Source organism: Salmo trutta, chromosome 31 (genome assembly GCF_901001165.1).
Source record: "Salmo trutta chromosome 31, fSalTru1.1, whole genome shotgun sequence".
NCBI classification, from domain to species: Eukaryota; Metazoa; Chordata; class Actinopteri; order Salmoniformes; family Salmonidae; genus Salmo; species Salmo trutta.
In genome coordinates, this window is record NC_042987.1 from 27,815,873 (window position 1) to 27,840,936 (window position 25,064).

The 25,064-nt window shown below is 49.1% G+C and overlaps 1 protein-coding gene across 11 annotated transcripts in view; it reads right to left on the reverse strand.

Moving 5' to 3' along the window:
- Window positions 1-25,064, reverse strand: part of LOC115169855 (eukaryotic translation initiation factor 4 gamma 1) — a 58,331-nt gene that overhangs the window by 17,689 nt on the left and 15,578 nt on the right. For 9 of the 11 annotated variants that reach the window (XM_029725901.1, XM_029725899.1, XM_029725897.1 and 6 more), the window contains 14 exons: window positions 24,538-24,616; window positions 23,408-24,391; window positions 21,052-21,140; window positions 15,445-15,625; window positions 12,635-12,768; window positions 12,231-12,383; window positions 11,100-11,501; window positions 10,716-10,862; window positions 10,125-10,358; window positions 9,827-9,931; window positions 5,930-6,259; window positions 5,451-5,580; window positions 2,428-2,530; window positions 20-291 (listed from right to left, as the gene is read on the reverse strand). In XM_029725901.1, coding sequence (XP_029581761.1) covers window positions 20-291; window positions 2,428-2,530; window positions 5,451-5,580; window positions 5,930-6,259; window positions 9,827-9,931; window positions 10,125-10,358; window positions 10,716-10,862; window positions 11,100-11,501; window positions 12,231-12,383; window positions 12,635-12,768; window positions 15,445-15,625; window positions 21,052-21,140; window positions 23,408-24,391; window positions 24,538-24,616 — 3,343 coding nt within the window. The remainder of the gene's footprint in view (window positions 1-19; window positions 292-2,427; window positions 2,531-5,450; window positions 5,581-5,929; window positions 6,260-9,826; window positions 9,932-10,124; window positions 10,359-10,715; window positions 10,863-11,099; window positions 11,502-12,230; window positions 12,384-12,634; window positions 12,769-15,444; window positions 15,626-21,051; window positions 21,141-23,407; window positions 24,392-24,537; window positions 24,617-25,064) is intronic. The other 2 variants (XM_029725902.1, XM_029725892.1) reach the window with 1 other exon arrangement.

Sequence of the window (25,064 nt, forward strand, 5' to 3'; positions counted from 1 at the left end):
TGTGTGTATAATCTCCTACCAACAACCTCTTTGCTGGGAGCCCTGTCCCGGCTACGGCTGCCTCCCCGGCTACGGCTGCCTCCCCGGTCTCTGTCGTCAGTCATGCTGGCTACGCGCCGGACGGGGGGTTCCGTAGGGGTGCAACAATCGCCCCTACGCTCCTCTGTCTCACGGCTGAAGCTGCGCTTAGTGATAGTGGGGCGGGCGTCGCGACTGCCGCTACGCTCCTCACGACTACTGTCGTGCCGCTCGAAGCGGTCGAACCTGTCCCGGTCACGACTGGAGCTGGACCTACAGAGGGGGGGAGAAAGAGAGCGTTACGAGAGAGGGAGGAGCGTTGCGAGAGAGTGCGCGTTACGAGAGCGCGTTACGAGAGGGGGGAGAGAGAGCGCGCTTTACGAGAGCGCGTTACGAGAGGGGGGGAGAGAGAGCGCGCTTTACGAGAGAGAGGGGAGAGAGCGTGCGTTACGAGAGAGAGGGGAGAGAGCGTGCGTTACGAGAGAGAGGGGAGAGAGCGTGCGTTACGAGAGAGAGGGGAGAGAGAGAGCACGCGCGTTACGAGAGACAGGGGGGAGAGAGAGCGCGCGTTACGAGAGACAGGGGAGAGAGAGAGCGCGCGTTACGAGAGACAGGGCGAGCGTTACGAGAGAGAGGAGGAGCGTTACGAGAGAGAGGGGGAGCGTCACGAGAGAGAGGGGGAGCGTCACGAGAGAGAGGGGGAGCGTTACGAGAGAGAGGGGGCGCGTTACGAGAGAGAGGGGGAGCGTTGAGAGAGAGGGGGAGCGTTACGAGAGAGGGGGAGCGTTACGAGAGAGAGGGGGAGCGTTACGAGAGAGAGGGGGAGCGTTATGAGAGAGGGAGAGCGTTACGAGAGGGGGAGCGTTACGAGAGAGGAGGAGCGTTACGAGAGAGAGGGCGAGCGTTACGAGAGAGAGGGCGAGCGTTACGAGAGAGGAGGAGCGTCACGAGAGAGAGGGGGAGCGTCACGAGAGAGAGGGGGAGCGTTACGAGAGAGAGGGGGAGCGTTACGAGAGAGAGGGGGAGCGTTACGAGAGAGGGGGAGCGTTACGAGAGAGAGGGGGAGCGTTATGAGAGAGGGAGAGCGTTACGAGAGGAGGAGCGTTACGAGAGGAGGAGCGTTACGAGAGAGAGGGGGAGCATTACGAGAGAGGAGGAGCGTTACGAGAGAGAGAGCGTCACGAGAGAGAGGGAGAGAGCGTTACGAGAGAGGGGGGAGCGTTACGAGAGAGAGGATGGAGAGCGAGCGTTACGAGAGAGAGGGGGGAGAGAGAGCAAGCTTTACGAGAGAGAGGGGGGGAGAGCGAGCTTTATGAGAGAGAGGGGGGAGAGAGCGAGTTTTACGAGAGAGAGAGGGGGAGCGTTACGAGAGAGAGGGGGGAGAGGGGGAGCGTCACGAGAGAGAGGGGGGAGAGCGACCGTTACGAGAGAGAGGGGGGGAGAGCGAGCTCTACGAGAAAGAGGGGGGGAGAGCGAGCTCTACGAGAAAGAGGGGGGGAGAGCGAGCTCTACGAGAGAGAGGGGGGAGAGCGAGCTCTACGAGAGAGAGGGGAGAGCGAGCTTTACGAGAGAGAGGGGGGAGAGCGAGTGTTACGAGAGAGAGGGGGGAGAGCGAGTGTTACGAGAGAGAGGGGGGGAGAGCGAGCGTTACGAGAGAGACAGGGGGAGAGCGAGCGTTACGAGAGAGACAGGGGGAGAGCGAGCGTTACGAGAGACAGGGGGAGAGCGAGCGTTACGAGAGAGAGGGGGGGGAGAGCGTTACGAGAGAGAGGGGGGAGAGAGCGTCACGAGAGAGAGGGGGTGAGAGAGAGCGTCACGAAAGAAAGGGAGGAGTGCGTTACGAGAGAGGGGGGAGCGTTACGAGAGAGGGGGGAGAGTTGCGAGAGAGGGGAGAGAGTTACGAGAGAGGGGATGGAGAGAGCGAGCTTACGAGAGAGAGGATGGAGAGAGAGCGTTACGAGAGAGAGAGGGGGGAGAGAGCGTTACGAGAGAGAGGGGGGAGAGAGCGTTACGAGAGAGAGAGGGGGGAGAGAGCGTTACGAGAGAGAGGGGGGGAGAGAGCGTTAAGAGAGAGAGGGGGGAGAGAGCGTTAAGAGAGAGAGGGGGGAGAGAGCGTTACGAGAGAGAGAGCGTTACGAGAGAGAGGGGGGAGAGAGCGTTACGAGAGAGAGGGGGGAGAGAGCGTTACGAGAGAGGGGGAGAGAGCGTTACGAGAGAGAGGGGGGAGAGCATTGAGGGAATAGGCGAGAGGAGAGAGATGAAAGAGGAAAAGAACGAGGGAGAGAAATAGAAGAGATGGGAAAGTGGGGGGAGAGAGAGAAAGAGTTAGAAAATAGGTGTGTAAGCGAGTCAGGAGAGGAAGGAAGAATGGTGAGAAAAAGAAAGGCAAATAGAAAGAGCAGTAGTGACCTCTGGGGTACCCTGCGGTCAGCGTCTGAGGAGGATGCTGGTGGAGCAGACTGCTGCAGGGCAGAGAAACGGTTGCCGGTGGTCGGACGGCCAGTCTCCGCTGCTAGAGAACAGACCGAGAGAGAGAGAGAAAGAGAAAGAGAGAGAGAGAGAGAGAGAGAGCGCACGAGAGAGAGAGAGAGCACGAGAGAGAGAGAGCGCGAGCGAGCACGAGAGAGAGAGCGCGAGCGAGCACGAGAGAGAGAGCGCGAGCGAGCACGAGAGAGAGAGCGAGCACGAGAGAGAACGCGAGCGAGCACGAGAGAGAACGCGAGCGAGCACGAGAGAGAGCGCGAGCGAGCACGAGAGAGAGAGAGAGAGCGCGAGCGAGCACGAGAGAGAGAGAGAGAGCGCAAGCGAGCACGAGAGAGAGCGAGAGAGAGCGCGAGCGAGCAAAAGAGAGAGCGAGAGAGAGCACGAGAGAGAGAGAGAGAGCGAGAGAGAGCGCGCGAGAGAGAGAGCGCGAGCACGAGAGAGAGCGCGAGCGAGCACGAGAGAGAGAGAGCGCGAGCGAGCACGAGAGAGTGAGAGAGCGAGAGAGAGCGCGAGCGAGCACGAGAGAGAGAGAGAGAGAGCGCGAGCGAGCACGAGAGAGAGAGGGCGCGAGCGAGCACGAGAGAGAGAGGGCGCGAGCGAGCACGAGAGAGAGAGGGCGCGAGCGAGCACGAGAGAGCGCGAGCGAGCACGAGAGAGCGCGAGCGAGCACGAGAGAGCGCGAGCGAGCACGAGAGAGCGCGAGCGAGCACGAGAGAGAGCGCGAGCGAGCACGAGAGAGAGCGCGAGCGAGCACGAGAGAGAGAGAGCGCGAGCGAGCGCGAGAGAGAGAGAGCGCGAGCGAGCACGAGAGAGAGAGAGCGCGAGCGAGCACGAGAGAGAGAGAGCGCGAGCGAGCACGAGAGAGAGAGAGCGCGAGCGAGCACGAGAGAGAGCGCGAGCGAGCACGAGAGAGAGCGCGAGCGAGCACGAGAGAGAGAGAGAGCGCGAGCGAGCACGAGAGAGAGAGAGCGCGAGCGAGCACGAGAGAGAGATCGCGAGCGAGCACGAGAGAGAGAGAGAGCGCGCGAGCGAGCACGAGAGAGAGCGCGAGCGAGCACGAGAGAGAGAGAGAGAGCGCGAGTGAGCACGAGAGAGAGAGAGCGCGAGCACGAGAGAGAGCGCGAGCACGAGAGAGAGCGCGAGCACGAGAGAGAGCGCGAGCACGAGAGAGAGAGCGCGAGCACGAGAGAGAGAGCACGAGAGAGAGTGCGAGAGAGAGCGAGCACGAGAGAGAGAGAGAGCGCGAGCACGAGAGAGAGAGAGAGAGAGCGCGAGCACGAGAGAGAGAGAGAGAGAGCGCGAGCACGAGAGAGAGAGCGCAGACGAGAGAGAGAGAGCGAGAGAGCGAGCGAGCACGAGAGAGCGAGCACGAGAGAGCGAGAGAGCGAGCACGAGAGAGCGAGAGAGCGAGCACGAGAGAGCGAGAGAGCGAGCACGAGAGAGCGAGCGAGCGAGCACGAGAGAGCGAGAGAGCGAGCACGAGAGAGCGAGCGAGCACGAGAGAGCGAGCGAGCACGAGAGAGCGAGCGAGCACGAGAGAGCGAGAGAGCGAGCACGAGAGAGAGAGAGAGAGCGCGAGCGAGCACGAGAGAGAGAGAGCGCGAGCACGAGAGAGAGAGCGCGAGCACGAGAGAGAGCGCGAGCACGAGAGAGAGAGCGCGAGCACGAGAGAGAGAGCGAGAGAGAGCGAGCACGAGAGAGAGAGAGAGCGCGAGCACGAGAGAGAGAGAGAGAGAGCGCGAGCACGAGAGAGAGAGAGAGAGAGCGCGAGCACGAGAGAGAGAGCGCAGACGAGAGAGAGAGAGCGCGAGAGAGCGAGCGAGCACGAGAGAGAGCGAGCGAGCACGAGAGAGCGAGCGAGCACAAGAGAGCGAGAGAGCGAGCACGAGAGAGCGAGAGAGCGAGCACGAGAGAGCGAGAGCCGAGAGAGCGAGCACGAGAGAGAGAGAGAGCGAGCACGAGAGAGCGAGAGAGCGAGCACGAGAGAGCGAGCACGAGAGAGAGAGAGAGCACGAGAGAGCGAGCGAGCACGAGAGAGCGAGCGAGCACGAGAGAGCGAGCGAGCACGAGAGAGCGCGAGCGAGAGCGAGCACGAGAGAGAGCGAGCACGAGAGAGAGCGAGCACGAGAGAGAGAGCGAGCACGAGAGAGAGAGCGAGAGAGAGCGAGCACGAGCGAGAGAGCACGAGAGAGCGAGCACGAGAGAGAGAGCGAGCACGAGAGAGAGAGCACGAGAGAGAGAGCACGAGAGAGAGAGCACGAGAGAGAGAGCACGAGAGAGAGAGAGAGCACGAGATAGAGAGCACAAACGGAGAGAGAGGAGAGCACGATAGATAGAGAGAGCAAACAACAACAGAGAGAGAGAGAGAGCAACGAGAGAGAGGAGAGCCAGAGAGAGAGAGAGCAGAGAGAGAGCACGAGAGAGAGCACGAGAGAGAGAGAGAGAGCACGAGAGAGAGAGAGCACGAGAGAGAGCACGAGAGAGAGAGAGCACGAGAGAGAGAGAGAGCACGAGAGAGAGAGAGAGCACGAGAGAGAGAGAGAGCACGAGAGAGAGAGAGAGCACGAGAGAGAGAGAGAGCACGAGAGAGAGAGAGAGAGAGAGAGAGAGCGAGAGAGCGAGAGAGAGCGAGAGAGGTCAACACACAATACAAATGGTAGGTGTTAACTGTGTGTACAGGCATGAGTGTTTAGTGTGTATAGATGTGCGTGTTTAGATGTGCGTGTTTAGTGTGTATAGATGTGCGTGTTTAGTGTGTATAGATGTGCGTGTTTAGTGTGTATAGATGTGCGTGTTTAGTGTGTATAGATGTGCGTGTTTAGTGTGTATACAGTGAGCCACATTTGTTGGGGTTTTATGTGAGGGATGTCTTTGTATGAAGTAGGTCTCTAAGAGACCTGCCAGTGTGTTAGGCGTGTGCGTGTTTGAACATGCGTATGTGCCCCTACCTGGGTCAGCTCCGGTGGCAGGCTTGGCTCCTGTGGTGCCTCCACTGCTGCCCTTGCCCCAGCTGCCCCACATGCCCTTACCCCCGAGCTGGGGAGCAAGGAGCTGGTTGCTGAAGTCCAGAGCACCAGGCTAGTGGGGGAGAGGTCAAAAGGTTAAGAGAGCAGAGGTGATATACCAAAATGATATCCATCTCAGTGGGACTTGACTTGGTAAAACATCTGATGAAAAATGTCTAATAAAGTAAAGAAAGTCCAACCAGCATGACATCCAGGCAAAGCATTCAGCCCTGACAACACAACTCTTCACCTTGTCATGCTCTATATGGCAAATACAAAAAGCATCCTTGTGAGCCACAAAAAGGCAATACGTACAATTTTGTTTACATTCCCAGACAGAATTAGGAACCCCATGTGTTCGTAATGTAGTAAAAACACAGGTTCCTTTAGTAGTTCTAAACATGAAGAAACTCTCCCCTCACCTTGGTGATCTTACTGAGCCGGCTGGTATCGATGGGTCTGTTCTTGGTGGAGATGGGCACTGTGTTCCAGCCCTCGTCCTGGGGCTGGCTGCCCCTTCCCACCTGCTGGCCCCCATGCTGGCCACCGCGGCCCCCCTGATCCCTTCCTCCTCTGTCTCCCCCCCTCCCGTCTCTTCCCCCTCCACCACCTCCTCGTCCTCCTCCGTCATTCCTTGACATGAGCTGTTGCTGAACCTTGATCTGCTGCATTTGTTCCTCCTGCTCAGCATCCTTGTGGATCTGGTCAATGGTCTTAGGGCCCTGCTCCCCCCGCCGGGGCACCCAGCCACTCTGCAGGGAGGGAGATGACTCTTTAAAGTCTAAGATAAGCAAAGCTGATTCAGGGCCATATGGTTAATTACTACGGTAATTACTGATGCCATGATGGTAATGATACTATTGCACAGAAGACAAATAACCGGAAGAAAAGCGAAAGAAAGCTAGAGAGGGATACTTGAATCAGTTATAGAACCCATTGCACTTCATGGTTGTGAGGTCTGGGGTCTACTCACCAACCAAGAATTCACAAAATGGGACAAACACCAAATTGAGACTCTGCATGCAGAATTTTGCAAAAATATGCACAGTGTACAACATAAAACACCAAATAATGCATTCAGAGCAGAATTAGGCCAATACCCGCTAATGATCAAAACCCGGAAAAGAGCTGTTAAATTCTACAACCACCAAAGTCCCTTTTTCAGGACCCTGTCTTACAAAGATATTTTGGATTTTTACGAATTAACTCCAAATAAATCCAATAACTTCACATCTTCATTGTAAAGGGTTTACACACTGTTTCCCATGCTTCCCACCTGTGGAACGGTCGTTAAGACACTAACAGCTTACAGACGGTAGGCACAGTTTGAAGGTCACAGTTCTGAAAACTTAGGGCACTAGAGACGCCTTTCTACTGACTCTGAAAAACACCAAAAGAAAGATGCCCAGGGTCCTTGCTAATCTGCATAAAAGTGCCTTAGGCGTGCTGCAAGGAGGCATGAGGACTGCAGATGAGGCCCGGGCAATAAATTGAAATGTCCGTAATGTAAGACGCCCAAGACAGTGCTACAGGGAGACAGGATGGACAGCTGATCGTCCTTGCAGTGGCAGACCACGTGTTACAACACCTGCACAGGATCGGTACATCCGAACATCACACCTGCGGGACAGGTACAGGATGGCAACAACAACTGCCCGAGTTACACCAGGAATGCACAATCCCTCCATCAGTGCTCAGACTGTCCACAATAGGCTGATAGAGGCTGGACTGAGGGCTTGTAGGCCTGTTGTAAGGCAGGTTCTCACCAGACATCACCGGCAACAACGTCGCCTACAGGCACAACCCCACCGTCGCTGGACCAGACAGGACTGGCAAAAAGTGCTTTTCACTGACGAGTCGCGGATTTGTCGCACCAGGGGTGATGGTCGGATTCGCGTTTATCGCCGAAGGAATGAGCGTTACATCGAGGCCTGTACTCTGGAGCGGGTTCGATTTGGAGGTGGAGGGTCCGTCATGGTCTGGGGCGGTGTGCCACAGCATCATCGGACTGAGCTTGTTGTCATTGCTGGCAATCTCAACGCTGTGAGTTACAGGGAAGACATCCTCCCTCATGTGGTACCCTTCCTGCAGGTTCATCCTGACATGACCCTCCAGCATGACAATGCCACCAGCCATACTGCTCGTTCTGTGCGTGATTTCCTGCAAGACAGGAATGTCAGTGTTCTGCCATGGCCAGCGAAGAGCCCGGATCTCAATCCCATTGAGCTTGTCTGGGACCTGTTGGATCGGAGGGTGAGGGCTAGGGCCATTCCCCCCAGAAATGTCCGGGAACTTGCAGGTGCCTTGGTGGAAGAGTGGGGTAACATCTCACAGCAAGAACTGGCAAATCTGGTGCAGTCCATGAGGAGGAGCTGCACTGCAGATACTGACTGTTACTTTTGACCCCCCCTTTGTTCAGGGACTCATTATTCAATTTCTGTTAGTCACATGTCGGTGGAACTTGTTCAGTTTATGTATCAGCTGTTGAATCATGTTCTGTTCATACAAATATTTACACGTTAATTTTGCTGAAAATAAACGCAGTTGACAGTGAGAGGACGTTTCTTTTTTTGCTGAGTTTACAACCCATATTCATGTTTATTTATTTTCCCTTTTGTGCTTTAACTTCATCGGGGTAGGGGGCAGTATTTTGACATCCGGATGAAAAGCGTGCCCGTAGAAAACTGCCTGCTACTCAGGCCCAGAAGGTAGGATATGCATATTATTTGGATAGAAAACACTCTGAAGTTTCTAAAACTGGTTTAATGATGTCTGTGAGTATAACAGAACTCATATGGCAGGTAAAAACCTGAGAAAAAATCCAACCAGGAAGTGGGAAATCTGAGGTTTGTAGTTTTTCAAGTGATTGCCTATCCAGCATACAGTGTCTGTGGGGTCATTTTGCACTTCCTGAGGCTTCCACTAGATGTCAACAGTCTTCAGAACGTTGTTTCATGCTTCTACTGTGAATAGGGAGAGAATAAGAGCCATTGGAATCAGATGACTGAGGAAATGACATGAGCTCAGACAGGCGGGCACACATGAGAGTTAGGTGTGTTCCTTTTAATTTCTGAAGACAATGGAATTGTCCGGTTGGAATATTATCGAAGATTTATGATAAAAACATCCTAAAGATTGATGCTATACATCGTTTTACATGTTTCTACGAACTGTAATATAACTTTGACTTTTCGTCTGAACTTACTGCGCGAGCACAATGCATTTGGAATGCTGGACTGAACGTGCGAAGGTATTTCGACTTAAATATGGACTTTATCGAAACAATACAAACATTTATTGTGGAACTGGGATTCCTGGGAATGCATTCCGATGAAGATCATCAAAGGTAAGTGAATATTTATAATGTTATTTCTGTCTTTTGTTGGCTCCGCAATATGGCGGGTTTCTGTATTGGTTGTTGCTGAGCGCTTTACTCAGATTATTGCAAAGTGTGCTTTCGCCATAAAACTTTTTTGAAATCTGACACAGCGGTTGCATTAAGGAGAAGTGCATCTATAATTCTTTGAATAACAGTTGTATATTTTATCAACGTTTATGATGAGTATTTCTGTAAATTTTGGATATAAATATGAACTTTATCGAGCAAAACATACATGTATTGTGTAACATGAAGTCCTATGAGTGCCATCTGATGAAGATCAAAGGTTAGTGATTCATTTTAGCTGTATTTCTGGTTTTTGTGACTCCTCTCCTTGCTTGGAAAATGGCTGTGTGGTTTTTCTTGTCTAGGCGATGTCCTAACATAATCTAATGTTATGCTTTCGTTGTAAAGCCTTTTTGAAATTGGACACTGTGGTTGGATTAACGAGAAGTGTATCTTTAAAATGGGATATAATAGTTGTATGCTTGAGAAATTTGAATTATGAGATTTTTGTTGTTTTGAATTTGGCACCCTGCTATTTCACTGGCTGTTGAATAGTGTGTCCCGCAGGTGGGACGCTAGCGTCCCACATACCCAAGAGAGGTTAACTATTTGCACATCATTAGAACACTGTATATAGACATATGAAGTGTCTTTATTCTTTTGGAACCTTTGTGAGTGTAATGTTCACTGTTTTTTCTTGTTTATTTCACTTTTGTTTATTGTCCATTTCTCTTACTTTGGCCATTTAAATGTTTCCCATGCCAATAAAGCCCTCTGAATTGAATTATATATATGCGTGTGCAAGAGAGAGAGCGAGAGCAAGGAAGATGGAGGAAGAGAGAAAGAGGGCGAGAAAATGAGGAGTAGAAACGAAGAGAACGAGAAAGGAGGAGTGAACATTGTACAGAGAGGGATGGGGGAGGTGTAGTTGTACCCGTCTGAGGTCGATGACGTCCTGCAGCATGAAGCGGATCCTAGACGAGGTCTTCTTCTCCTTGATGATCTTGTCCATCTGGGCAAAGTACTGGTCCATACGGGGCTGGGGGGGTCAGAGGGACAGTCAGACTGGGGGTGGGTGACAGAGGGACAGTCAGACATGGGGTGGGTGGGTGTGGCCATTCTAGTTTCTGCAAAGGAAATGTCAGTGTGAGTGTGTGTCTGCTCCTGTGTGTGCGTGCCTGTGTGTCCATCTAACTGTGTGTGTCTCTCGCTCTCTTCCTCTCTCTGCGTACCTTGGCTTTCTCAAAGTCCAGGTCCTTGCCGATGGTGGACAGCAGTCTACAGAGGCACTCTAGCGACTCCTCGTCATGGTTCTTCAGCAGCTTGACGATGCAGTCGTGCATGATGGCCTCCGTCAGCATCTTCAGCTTGAACAGCTCGCCGATGAACTTGATGTTGCCCAGCGACCGCCGCCGCGCCTTGTCTTTGGCCTCCTCCAGCGTCGCCTTCAGACCAGCTTTCTCCTCCTGGGAAACGAGAGGTCCGAGGTTAGTGTGAAAGTTCACAAAGCTTTATTGTGCATGGAGGGTGAAACAGAATGGAAACGCATCTTTTACACAGGTTGCCTATCTAACTAGTTTGTTGAATGTTGAATAATAAAAAAGAATGGCAGCATCTATTTTTAATATTACACATCGAACCCCCCCCCCCCCAAAAAAAGCCACTTCTCTTTTCCCACTAGCATGGATTTTTCTGATAAATACTGAGGAAAAATGTACTTGAAATGCTTGTGATGTGTTCTCACCTAGCCATCTTAAGAAGAATGCATGTATGTGGCATTTGCTAAATGACTAAACTGTCATGTGAAATGGATCCTCCCCTACCTCTTTGGCAGCCTCCATCTCCTTCTGTTTGGCCTCAAAGATCACATCATCATCCTGGTCCTTCTCAAACTCTTTCTGACAGCGGTTGAGCAGCAGCTTGCGGAAGTTTACAGTCACTCCCGGCTTGTCTGTGGTGGGCACTTTCAACTAGAAAGAGCCAATGAAAGGAAACAAGGAGAAATACTAGTTAACTTCAAGTTCTGTTTGGTTTATGTCCAGTAGGATAAAGACAGAATCAAAGGAAAGGAGAGGGCTTGTCCTCAGCTCCTTGAGTTGTTAAATTTCAGCAATAGACTGCAGTGGTCCAAACACAAGGCTCAACGTAGAGTGAGAGAGAAAGGAAATAAAAAAAACTAACATGGACCGCCCAAACACTTCACTCACCCCCATAAGGCAGCGGCACATGTTGGCGTAGGCCACAGAGAAGTTGGGCTCAGAGATGGCCTTCTCAAAGATCAGGTCGATCACTCCCTTCAGCCGCTCCTCCGTGTCGATGGTCAGCTCTGTGACCTGCTTCATCAGCTGCTGGAACATCTGAGGGGTCAGCTTGTTGAGGATGGAGCGGACCCTCTTGAACAGCTCCTGGGTCTTGGCCTGCTCGGGGTCGTCGCTCTCCTCATCCTCGGGGGCGGCGCCTCGGCCCCGGGTCACAGCCTTCTTCACTGTGGGCTTCCAGGCCTTCTCCGCCTTGTTGAGCTCCACTTCGCCACCTAGCGATGAGGAGATTGTGATGATCTTGCGGGGCTCCTTGCGCTGGCCCTGCTGGGAGCGCCGTGGTCCGGGGGGCTGGGGGAAGAGGAGAGATAGATTGGAAGGGGAGAGAGAGAGGTAGGGGGAAAGAGGGATAAAGAGGGAGGGGGGAGACGAGGTCTATGAACTCTAGAAACACACCGGGCTATCAATCATACACTACCAGAGCACAGTTTTAGACAGAAACAAGGTAGAGAGCAGGGCCAGTTTCACTCAATGGAAGTCTTAGAACACCATTCAATGGTTATCTTTAAATGCTCACAATAAATCATTGGTTGATGATCAAATCACTTGTTTTAAAGAAACACGTGACAAAAAGGGTGCATCCAATGATATCTCCTTTCTCCTGCAGTGTGCACTAATTCTCTACTTCCCACAAATCTAATAGCATTAGATTGGTAGAGGCATGGGCTAGTGGGAGTTTCCACCATATTCCTTACACCAGTCATTTCCTTTCAAATCAGTGAACATGGGAGGAAGAAGAGAGAGACATTTGGAGAGTGACGTACTATGTACTCTGAACTATGACTAATGCTTTCCAAGAGACACTGACACACACACACACACACCAACAGCCCACAAACCTAACAAATACTGACCAACACACACTGAAAACACATAGAACCAATATAAATAAATAGAACACTATAATGGGCATCCTATTAACATGACCAAACAATCGTCCATCTTGGTCCTGAATTATGGGATCTCAATACACTGACCATAGAGTTAGAGGACACACACCCAACACACTGCCGTACTCACTCCCATGTGGTCCCTTCCAGGGCCCCGTGGTCCCCCTCCCCCACCTCCTCCAGAGGACTGTCTACCCAGGTTACCCATGAAGGCGGGGGTGAAGTCTGGCCCGGCGTTCATGTTGCGACCCAGCTCCGCTGGGCGCATGGGCGTCTTATTCGCCTACACAGAGAAAGAGAGAATTATGTACCTATAATTTTGACATTGGATTAACATCGGGACAGAGATACTAGAAAAGCACATGATTGAGAGATGGGAGGTGTTAAAATCCACATAAAAACAAACCTAAACTTTGCATTAGAGCATAATCCCTTTTATTTCATAACACTTGTTAGAATAATACCTTTAACTGGATGCCTATAAAAATCACCATACTGGATCAGAAAATGAATTCATTTGATGGTATAGTTTACCTTATCGAGCACAACGTCGGTGATGAGAGGCAGGCCCTCAGGCTTGTTCATGCTGGCACTAATGAACTGGCAACCCAGCAGGAACTCCCTGTCGTACCTCTTCTTCTCCTCTGGGTCGATAGGCTTCCATTGCTCTGTTGGGAGGAAAGGGTGGGAGAGTTTGAAATTGCTTAGCTGTTGTTGTAACACACCCAACCCAATCTATCAGACTACTCTTAAAGAGGCATGCATTTCATTAGGGATAACGCTGGCCATACACATGAGTAAAGGGGGTCTTTGACAGTAGCTAGGTTTCCATTAAATTTGTGATAGATTTTCATGCGAATATTATAATATCCACCTTAACAAAATATGCCAATTTTCCCTCCAGAGGTGTTTCCATCAAAACGGAATGGCAGATAAAAGGCTGTGCTTGATGATGTAGTGCACATAAAAATAACTTTTGCGCTAAAGTACTCATGTACCGAATAAAAAAAACTAAACAAATTCAATGTGTTTCCATTGCATTTTCCAGTCTGTCGATGGCTTTGTCACAAAAACTGTTTGGGCAAACTTGCCCAATCTGGTTTTTGCGCATGCACTCTAGACTAGAGGTCGACCGATTAATCGGCATGGGCGATTAATTAGGGCCGATTTCAAGTTTTCATAACAATCGGTAATTGTTATGGACGGCGATTACATTGCAATCCATTGCAATATAATCGCCGTCCAAACGATTACATTGCAATCCATGAGGAGACTGTGTGGCAGGCTGACCACCTGTTACGCGAGTGCAGCATCAAAAGGACCTTGTGGCTGCAATGAGCCAAGGTAAATTGCTAGCTAGCATTAAACTTAACTTATAAAAAAACAATCAATCTTCACATAATCACTAGTTAACTACAAATGGTTGATGATATTACTAGTTTACCTAGCGTGTCCTGCGTTGCATATAATCAATGCCTGTTAATTTATCATTGAATCACAGCTTACTTTGCCAAACGGGTGATGATTTAAAAAGCACATTAGTGAAAAAAAAGCGCATTCGTTGCACAAATGTACCTAACCATAAACATCAATGCCTTTCTTAAAATCAATACACTGAAGTATATATATTTTTTTAAACCTGCATATTTACTTAAAATAAATGTATGTTAGCAGGCAATATTAACTAGGGAAATTGTGTCACTTCTCTTGCGTTCTGTGCAAGCAGAGTCAGGGTATATGCAGCTGTTTGGGCCGCCTGGCTCGTTGTGAACTGTGTGAAGACCATTTCTTCCTAACAAAGAGCGTAATTCATTTGCCAGAATTTTACATAATTATGACATAATATTGAAGGTTGTGCAATGTAACAGCAATATTTAGACTTAGGGATGCCACCCGTTCGATAAAATACATAATGGTTCCGTATTTCACGGAAAGAATAAACGTTTTGTTTTTCAAAATGATAGGTTTCCGGATTTGACCATATTAATGACCAAAGGCTCGTATTTCTGTGTTTATTATATTATAATTAAGTCTATGATTTGATATTTGATAGAGCAGTCTGAGCGGTGGTAGGCAGCAGCAGGCTCATTAGCATTCATTCAAACTTTACTGCGTTTGCCAGCAGCTCTTCGCAATGCTTGATCACAACACTGTTTATGACTTCAAGCCTATCAACTCCTGAGATTAGGCTGGCAATACTAAAGTGCCTATAAGAACATCCAATATTCAAAGGTATACGAAATACAAATGGACAAGAGAGAAATAGTCGACACGTCATAATTTCTATAATAACTACAACCTAAAACTTCTTAACTGGGAATATTGAAGACTCATGTTAAAAGGAACCACCAGCTTTCATATGTTCTCATGTTCTGAGCAAGGAACTTAAACCTTAGCTTTTTTACATGGCACATTGCACTTTTACTTTCTTCTCCAACACTTTGTTTTTGCATTATTTAAACCAAATTGAAAATGATTCATTATTTATTTGAGGCTAAATTGATTTTATTTATGTATTATATTAAGTTAAAATAAGTGTTCATTGTTCATTCAGTATTGTTGTAATTGTCATTATTACAAATATATATAAAAAATTTTAAAAAATTAAAAAAAAATCAGCTGATTTAATCGGTATCGGCTTTTTTTTGGGTCCTCCAATAAAATCGGTATCGCCGTTGAAAAATCATAATCGGTCGACCTCTACTCTAGACAACAGTTCGCTAATAAAGTGGACAGGTTAGGTTATATGATGAGATTGATTAATTGGCAGGGATCATCATGTCACAAGACACTCAATATTTACTGGAAAGGAGCATCAAGCTCATCACTGTGCACTTTCACCACCCTGTGAAGTTCATCATAACTTATTTCCTGTGTAGCCCTTTAAACTGTGCATTCTTTTTCAAGTCATAGTGAGAGGACCACACAACATAAAATAACTAACTATAACATTTGCAGTTACACGATGCTATCAAAAATTGCGCAAGAAATCGTTTCCGCCGCAATTTGTTGCATAATTGATTTTACTGACAAAAATATCCCACTATGTCGAACGAACCCATTGTCTGTCGACATTTTGATAATTGTACCGACACTTCCTTTTTCCATCACAGCTGTTGTGATTTATTTTTATACGGTATGACTTGACTCACATAAAATCCGTGGATGGAAATGTGGTTATAGAAACAGACAGTTTGTTGCACATTTCAACGATGAGACATTTCATATGACGGGAAAAATGAGGACACCTCTCACAAAGAATCAATCAACGAATATTCGATATTCATTGAGTCCGATAAAGATCCTTGACTGATATCTTCAGTCATTTCTAAGGGACCACCAACCTCCTTTGTACTGGTACTTGAGGTCGCCCGGTGTGAGCGGGGGTGTGTCGGCGTTCTGCTTGTCCTCCTTCTCTTCCCACGTCTCGTCTGGCGCGTCGGCGGGTGGCAAGGAGGTCGGGGCCACAGGGCTGGGCTCTGCCGGTGAAGACGAGGGCTCGGTGGCAGGTGCCACCGCCTCCTCCTGTACAGACGAGAGAGGGGAGAAGGGACAGGAAGATTGAAGGGTAAGAGAGTAGAAGGAAGTTGAGACCCTATATGCTGACCTCAAGTCAGTTTTGTGGTTAATGTTAGGGGATTTGGGGTGAGTAACCAGTGGTTTTCCACAAGCACATGGAGTAGCCAGCCTAATAGAAAAAAAGTAGCCAGCCAGGCTCCCCTGGGCTATTATGACATTTTTGCAGAAGATTTATTTTGGTGGCCTCTGGTACATTCTAATGCCTTGATTCCATCCAAAATACACAGTGAAATTGTTGAGTACTTGATTGACCTCCCAGATTGGAAAACTTTGTTGTGGTATTGTGCTTACAATTTAAGTTACTGTAAATGTCTGAACTCAGTGTATTGTTAGTCATTTTGGATATTGTCTAGGACTATATGACCTTAAACCTGCCTCCTCTTGAGATTAAAGTATTTTTGTTCGTTCTTTAAAATTAATGTATTTTATTAAAAACAGAAAAATGAAGTGGCCAAATTATCTTTAAAATTATTTAAGGTACAATTTTAAACCAAACAAATTGTGTGATTGGCACTTTTTCCAGTGACTAAATGGATCTAGAATAAAACAGAACAGATGCTCAATTAAGAGAGGGAACGTCAATTCAATAACTAAAATAATTTCAACAAGTGTATGCAACTCAATTGCAGAATGTCATTTATTTAAAAAAATAAAACACTTGTTTAGCAACTGACCCACAGGCTTCAAGCTTCCTTAAGAGGCATTTTCTCAGCTATCTGCAATATGACAGAAAAATTAAGCAGGTATTCACCATCTTCATTGAATGTTTTCATCATTTATCTGCAAATAATTGCCAAAAACACTACCAGTATGCAAATTAGGGAGCCAAATGAACGGCTCTCTTACCGATGCAATAGGCTACTGACAAGCCAATCACTAACGTCACTGTCTGGCAAGTCCTGATGGACTTCATATTGAAAATACAAACGAGATCTTTAGTTTACGATGCCATTGACATAACACACCGAGTGTACAAAACATTAAGAACACCATCCTAATATTGAGTTGCACCCCATTTTGCGCTCAGAACAGCATCAATTCGTCAGGGCGTGGACTCTGCAAGGTGTCGAAAGCGTTCCACGTGGATGCTGGCCCATGTTCTCCAATGCTTGCTACAGTTGAAATGTTGACAGGATATCCTTTGGGTGGTGGGCCATTCTTGATAAACAGTGGAAACTTAAGTGTGAAAAATCCAGCAGTGTTGCACTTCATGACACACTCAAACCGGTGCACCTTGCACCCACTACCATACCACGTTCAAAAGGCTTGTTGGTCTTGCCTATTCACCCTCAATGGCACACACACACAATCCATGTCTCAAAGTCTTAAAAATCCTTCCATCTCCCTCCCTTCATCTACACTGATTGAAGTGGTTTTAACAAGTGACATGAATAAGGGATCACAGCTTCACCTGGATTCAGCTGGCCAGTGTCAGGGAAAGAGCAGGTGTTCCTAATGTTTTGTACTCAGTATAACTATGTTGTTACACATGAATGGTAAAGATATGAGATCGACTTTATTCAGTCAGTTCCACACCTTTAATAAAACTAGTCAAGCTTGTTGTTAAGTCAAAGCTCAGTAAATAGCCCATGCCCCACCACCCCGTGGCTGCATATGAAACAAGCAAAAGGTAAATGAATGTGCCAGTAAACAATAGGTTAAGTGGATTTTGACTCATTGTTACCACATAATGGGATTTGCAAATTCAATCAGAGACAAAGGAGCATCATGCCCTCTCCTTCTGTAAATACATTTGACTACAATCACAGCACACACACACACACACACACACACACACACACACACACACACACACACACACACACACACACACACACACACACACACACACACACACACACACACACACACACACACACACACACACACACACACACACACACAGGTACCGAGAGGCAGGACAGACAGCAGACTGTTGATAGGTTTGGTTTTTGAGGTTTAACTATTATTAATCACTAATTATAAAAAAGAGACATGAGAGGTGCCATAATGAAGCTTGGGAGAGGCGGAGAGCAGGGAAAACTATCACATGTAGCAGTACTGATAAGGGGAGGAACCATTTAAGGCCCAGATCACTTAGCTCCCTGCCTAGCAATAAGGATGCAATGTGTAGAGATGAGCAGACTCATACTACCACGGGTAAAACCATTTTTTTGTCTAATGCAGCGGTATTGACCCTCTGGGCAGAATAAACTTGGTTTAAAGCTTTCATAGTGCCCGTTGAGTTCGTACTCTGAAAATGAGAACCTAACACTGTCAAACCAGCAGTGTTTCCGTGAGCGCTCACTTTGCGACTGAAAGGAGTCTGTCCGATCTATAGATCGCTAGAAGATGCATATCGTTCATGAGGGCTTTTTTCTGCCGAGTAAATTGAAAAGTAGCCTAGCTAAGTGGAAAAAGGAGCCAGCTGAAAATGAGTCTGTAAATCGTCCGTTTAGCTGACAGCCGGCGCTAGTGGAAAACACTGGTGTGTAACAGTCCTTTATTCCTTCTATTTTTAACATACAAGTTTTAATTAGCAAATTGGACGGTTAATGAAGAAAACTTGCTGGGAAGTGAAATGCTTGTCTCGACAGACATACCAGGACTCCAGGCACAAAGACCAACGATGCCACATGCCGAGTTGCTCCTGCACTGACTGATGAACAGTAGGCTTAGGCGATATACCGTATACCGGGGTATTCGGAAATAGCCACGGAATAGTTTTTCAATACTTTTGAAATGTATTTTAAGTTCATTATTTATTTTGAGTTCAGTAAGTTGTTATATTTGTAGCTACTTAAGTAATTACCTGCAGCCAACTTGTGCAATACTTTAGGACATGAAGCAGATGGTGTTCTTCATTTCACCTGTCACATTACTTTACATTGTGCATCTAACCTTAGTTCCCCAGAACAGTTGAGCCAGTCACTTGTTTGCAAATAGCACAACGGGAGAAAGCGATAACAGTTGAGGTCAGCTATGAATTTTGTTTAACTTCCTAGTTATCTAAGTGGTTGAATTATATAAGGAGATGGGCCTCATATCGTGTGGCTTTCCGCCGTGTTTGACAAGTCAAAGCGCTTTGGATGAGTTCTGTACAGCGGCCACTGCTATCTTGATTTCCTAGCATTTGTTCTCCTCACCGTTCTTGGCCCGGTCTGCTCCTACCCCTCTTCTCTGAGCAGAACAGGCAGGACCATTGCCCTAGCGACTCCAGACTCCACACAGACACAGCGTGTACACATGCTGCTCCAGAGCCAGTACAGTACTTCCTTCAGACAAGCAAGCATTAAAACGTTCATTTGCAGAGTCTCTCATTTACATTAGCTTGGAAACGTCCAAACTCGGTAGCTCCTACCCATATACAGATGATTCATAAAGTATTCAAACATTCACTTTATCCACATTACAGCAATATTCTAAAATGGATTAAAATTATTTTTCCCCCTAATCAAACACACCATAACAACAAAGCAAAAACAGATTTTTGAAATGTTGGCAAATTACAAATAAAAACTGAAATATCACATTTACATAAGTATTCAGACTGTGTCTGTGCCAGTTTTCGCTTTGTCATTATGGGGTAGTGTGTAGATTGATGAGGATTTTTTTTTGTTTTACTCTATACATTTTAGTATAAGGCTGTAAGGTAACAACGTGTGGAAAAAGTGAAGGGGTCTGAATACTTTCCGAATGCACTGTATGTATAACTTTATGAGCAGGATTGTCTGCCTTTGCAATTCGTCAAGGGCTGATTTCAAGGTTTTACTGCTAACCTACAAAGCATTACATGGGCTTGCTCCTACCTATCTTTCCGATTTGGTCCTGCCGTTCATACCTACACGTACGCTACGGTCACAAGACGCAGGCCTCCTAATTGTCCCTAGAATTTCTAAGCAAACAACTGGAGGCAGGGCTTTCTCCTATAGAGCTCAATTTTTATGGAATAGTCTGCCTACCCATGTGAGTGATGCAGACTTAGTCTCAACCTTTAAGTCTTTATTGAAGACTCATCTCTTCAGTAGGTCCTATGATTGAGTGTAGTCTGGCCCAGGAGTGTGAAGGTGAACGGAAAGGCTCTGGAGCAACGAACCTCCCTTGCTGTCTCTGCCTGGCCGGTTCCCCTCTCTCCACTGGGATTCTCTGCCTCTAACCCTATTACAGGGGCTGAGTCACTGGCTTATTGGTGTTCTTCCATGCCGTCCCTAGGAGGGGTGCGTCACTGACGTGATCTTCCTGTCTGGGTTGGCGCCCCCCCTTGGGTTGTGCCGTGGCGGAGATCTTTGTGGGCTATACACGGCCTTGTCTCAGGATGGTAAGTTGGTGTTTGAAGATATCCCTCTAGTGGTGTGGGGGCTGTGCTTTGGCAAAGTGGGTGGGGTCACAGTGTCTCCTGACCCCTCCTGTCTCAGCCTCCAGTATTTATGCTGCAGTAGTTTGTGTCGGAGGGCTAGGGTGAATTCTCTCTCTCTCCCTCTCCCTGACCTGACCTGACCCCTAGGACCATGCCTCAGGACTACCTGGCCTGATGACTCCTTGCTGTCCCCAGTCCACCTGGCCGTGCTGCTGCTCCAGTTTCAACTACCCTGACCTGTTCACCGGATGTGCTACCTGTCCCAGACCTGCTGTTTTCAACTCTCTAGAGACAGCACGAGCGGTAGAGATACTCTCAATGATAGGCTATGAAAAGCCAACTGACATTTACTCTTGAGGTGCTGACTTGTTACACCCTCGACAACTGTGATTATTATTATTTGACCCTGCTGGTCATTTATGAACATCTTGGCCATGTTCTGTTATAATCTTCACCTGGCACAGCCAGACGAGGACTGGCCACCCCCTCATAGCCTGGTTCCTCTCTAGGTTTCTTCCTAGGTTTTGGCCTTTCTAGGGAGTTTTTTGTAGCCACCGTGCTTCTTCATCTGCATTGCTTGCTGTTTGTGGTTTTAGGCTGGGTTTCTGTACAGCACTTTGAGATATCAGCTGATGTAAGAAGGGCTATATAAATACATTAGATTTTCATTCGCTATTACTTGTTCTAATTTCGTAAGCATTCTGGTCATAGACGCCCAACTGGCTTTTCTGTGTTTTTGGGCGACCCCTTGTGTACTATATCGGTAAAAGCATAAATCCCGGGATGAGAGCAGAACTGTATGACGATATTCAAATTTGAAATACCACCCAACCCCAATGAACAGTCCAACCGAAGTAGAGGCTGGCTGCAGATCCCATGCAGTGAAAACCTGTAAGATTGTTACTCACAGCAAGGTTTACTACTGGTGCACCTTGAAAAGTGGTCAAGGACAACTGTTTAGGATAGTTTGACTTTATAAGGCTGCTCTATTCTATGCACGCACACAGACACACACCTCTTTGAAGGCATCCAGCATGTCTCCGATGGCTTCCTTCTTGTTCAGTTCCTTCATGTTCCTCTTCTTCTTTGGCACAGACACAGCAGCTAGAAGAGAGAAGAAAGGAATGTTACATTAAATTTGTTACATCAAAACCTGAAGCCCCACCACCAAGAACCCCTGGGTGCCAAGGGTCAAATCTAAAGCCACACCACCAAGAACCCCTAGGTGCCAAGGGTCAAATCTAAAGCCACACCACCAAGAACCCCTGGGTGCCAAGGGTCAAATCTAAAGCCCCACCACCAAGAACCCCTGGGTGCCAAGGGTCAAACCTGAAGCCACACCACCAAGAACCCCTGGGTGCCAAGGGTCAAATCTAAAGCCCCACCACCAAGAACCCCTGGGTGCCAAGGGTCAAACCTGAAGCCACACCACCAAGAACCCCTGGGTGCCAAGGGTCAAACCTGAAGCCACACCACCAAGAACCCCTGGGTGCCAAGGGTCAAATCTAAAGCCACACCACCAAGAACCCCTGGGTGCAAAGGGTCAAATCTAAAGCCACACCACCAAGAACCCCTGGGTGCCAAGGGTCAAACCTGAAGCCACACCACCAAGAACCCCTGGGTGCCAAGGGTCAAATCTAAAGCCACACCACCAAGAACCCCTGGGTGCAAAGGGTCAAATCTAAAGCCACACCACCAAGAACCCCTGGGTGCCAAGGGTCAAACCTGAAGCCACACCACCAAGAACCCCTGGGTGCCAAGGGTCAAATCTAAAGCCACACCACCAAGAACCCCTGGGTGCCAAGGGTCAAACCTGAAGCCACACCACCAAGAACCCCTGGGTGCCAAGGGTCAAACCTGAAGCCACACCACCAAGAACCCCTGGGTGCCAAGGGTCAAATCTGAAGCCACACCACCAAGAACCCCTGGGTGCAAAGGGTCAAATCTGAAGCCACACCACCAAGAACCCCTGGGTGCAAAGGGTCAAACCTGAAGCCCCACCACCAAGAACCCCTGGGTGCCAAGGGTCAAACCTGAAGCCACACCACCAAGAACCCCTGGGTGCAAAGGGTCAAATCTGAAGCCACACCACCAAGAACCCCTGGGTGCAAAGGGTCAAACCTGAAGCCACACCACCAAGAACCCCTGGGTGCCAAGGGTCAAATCTAAAGCCACACCACCAAGAACCCCTGGGTGCAAAGGGTCAAATCTAAAGCCACACCACCAAGAACCCCTGGGTGCCAAGTTTCAAACCTGAAGCCACACCACCAAGAACCCCTGGGTGCAAAGGGTCAAATCTAAAGCCACACCACCAAGAACCCCTGGGTGCCAAGGGTCAAACCTGAAGCCACACCACCAAGAACCCCTGGGTGCCAAGGGTCAAACCTGAAGCCACACCACCAAGAACCCCTGGGTGCCAAGGGTCAAACCTGAAGCCACACCACCAAGAACCCCTGGGTGCCAAGGGTCAAACCTGAAGCCACACCACCAAGAACCTCTGGGTGCAAAGGGTCAAACCTGAAGCACACCACCAAGAACCCCTGGGTGCCAAGTGTCAAACCTGAAGCCACACCACCAAGAACCCCTGGGCGCCAAGGGTCAAACCTGAAGCCACACCACCAAGAACCCCTGGGTGCAAAGGGTCAAACCTGAAGCACACCACCAAGAACCCCTGGGTGCCAAGAGTCAAACCTGAAGCCACACCACCAAGAACCCCTGGGTGCAAAGGGTCAAACCTGAAGCACACCACCAAGAACCCCTGGGTGCCAAGTGTCAAACCTGAAGCCACACCACCAAGAACCCCTGGGTGCAAAGGGTCAAACCTGAAGCACACCACCAAGAACCCCTAGGTGCCAAGGGTCAAACCTGAAGCACACCACCAAGAACCCCTGGGTGCAAAGGGTCAAACCTGAAGCCACACCACCAAGAACCCCTGGGTGCAAAGGGTCAAACCTGAAGCACACCACCAAGAACCCCTGGGTGCAAAGGGTCAAACCTGAAGCACACCACCAAGAACCCCTGGGTGCCAAGTGTCAAACCTGAAGCCACACCACCAAGAACCCCTGGGTGCAAAGGGTCAAACCTGAAGCACACCACCAAGAACCCCTAGGTGCCAAGGGTCAAACCTGAAGCCACACCACCAAGAACCCCTGGGTGCCAAGGGTCAAACCTGAAGCACACCACCAAGAACCCCTGGGTGCCAAGGGTCAAACCTGAAGCCACACCACCAAGAACCCCTGGGTGCCAAGGGTCAAACCTGAAGCCACACCACCAAGAACCCCTGGGTGCCTCAGTCACACCAAAACCTTGGTGCACATACTACAGTTTTTCCTGACCAAGTGACCTGACAGGTAAAAATCCTTCCCGCTCACCTTGCATAGACGTGTCCTCTGAAGGGCTGCTGGACGAGGGTACTGGGGATGCATCCTCCTCTTTCTGCTCCTCCTCCACCTCCTCTTCCTCCTCCTCCTCTATGGCAGCAGGCGCAGGGTTAGCCGTTTCCTGAGGTGGGGGAGCGGCAGGCTCTGTGATTTCCGTTGCAATGCGCTCTAGTGCAGCCACGGGGGCGTCTACCTCGTCGGGGTCCTCCTGGGGGAGGCCGTTGGACAGGGGCAGCTGCTCCACCTTCTTTTGGGCCACGGCAGGCTCCGCCTCCGGGACAGAGGGAGTGGCGGCATGAGCGGGGGCAGAAACGGGCTCGGTCATGGCTTTCTGTTTAGGCGCTGGCGGCAACACCCCTCTCTCAGTTTTAGTGGCCGCTTCCACAGCCGCCACCAACTTCAAGGACAGGGCGAAATAGTCGCCCGTTGCCATGGCGATGGGGGTCACAGGTTGTGGAGCGGGTTCAATGTCTTCTTTAATGACCACAACAGCCACTACTGCCTCTGGATTGATGGTAATTGCCGGCTCCTTCTTGACCTTTTCTACCTTCTCCTCTACTTCCTCCGCTACCTGGGCAAGAGGCTTCTCCACAGATGCTGGTGCAGCCAGAGGCTCTACCTGTGTGGAAGGACCTTCGGGGGTCACACCAGCGCCCACTGTGTGGCTGGCCTGAGCCATGGTGATGGCAGGGGGTGGAATCTGTACCTCTGCAGGGGGAGGGGAGGTAGAAGCTGTCAGGGGGGAGGAGGCAGGGGCCTGGTCTTCCCTTTGTGGGATGGGCACCTCGGGCCTCATCCCTGCCACGGGGGCATCTGATTCGCTGACGACCTGTTCGGTAAGCGGGGCAACCTGGCCATCGGTTTCCTGTTTGGCCTCCAGTGGGACAGCTGTGGTGGCAGGCTCTGGAGTTGACAACACTGGAGGCAGGGTTTCGGCGGCCGTCACTGTGCAAACCGCGGGTTCCGCGTTTTCATCTGCAACAAAGAAGGAAATCAGTTTGGAACCGTTTTGGAACTTTAATGTACTGCAATCAATCACTGACGATCAAGTTAGTTATTCATGCTGGCAAAATGTGGCTGTATAAACATTGTAGTACCACAAGACCTGAGAGGAGGCTCACCTGTTCTCGTCACGATGGTGACGGGGTTAGTAAATTCTCCGTTGGTCTGGGCAGGACCTTCTTCCTCTGTGGTGGACGACTAGGGGCCGAAAACGAGAAGCAACATCTGCAAAAATATACTTGATACAAAATACTATGTTTTTTTTAAATGCTATCCTATTGCCTGGTTGATCAAAACCAGCCAAGTTGAGAGTTGGAGAGAACACACAACAACCATAAAAATAAACACTGAATGGAACGTCTGGCTTCCATTCCAAACTTCCTGGTTTCCTCTATGACATCATCACTGTGGAATCATCTCAAAGCCACAGGATTCCAAACTTGCATTGTGAGCTCATCACTGGGAATGAATCCAATGAGGAGGAGAAATCAGGGGATGTATTAAGTGATGTGAAACACTTAACGTTAAATTTATTCAACTAGGAAGTATAGAGCTGATAGATTCCCTGTTCTATCTGACGGACAATCATCTGTTTCATGATACATTTACGCTTTTTTTTGTTGATAGTTTGATATTCTCATATGAT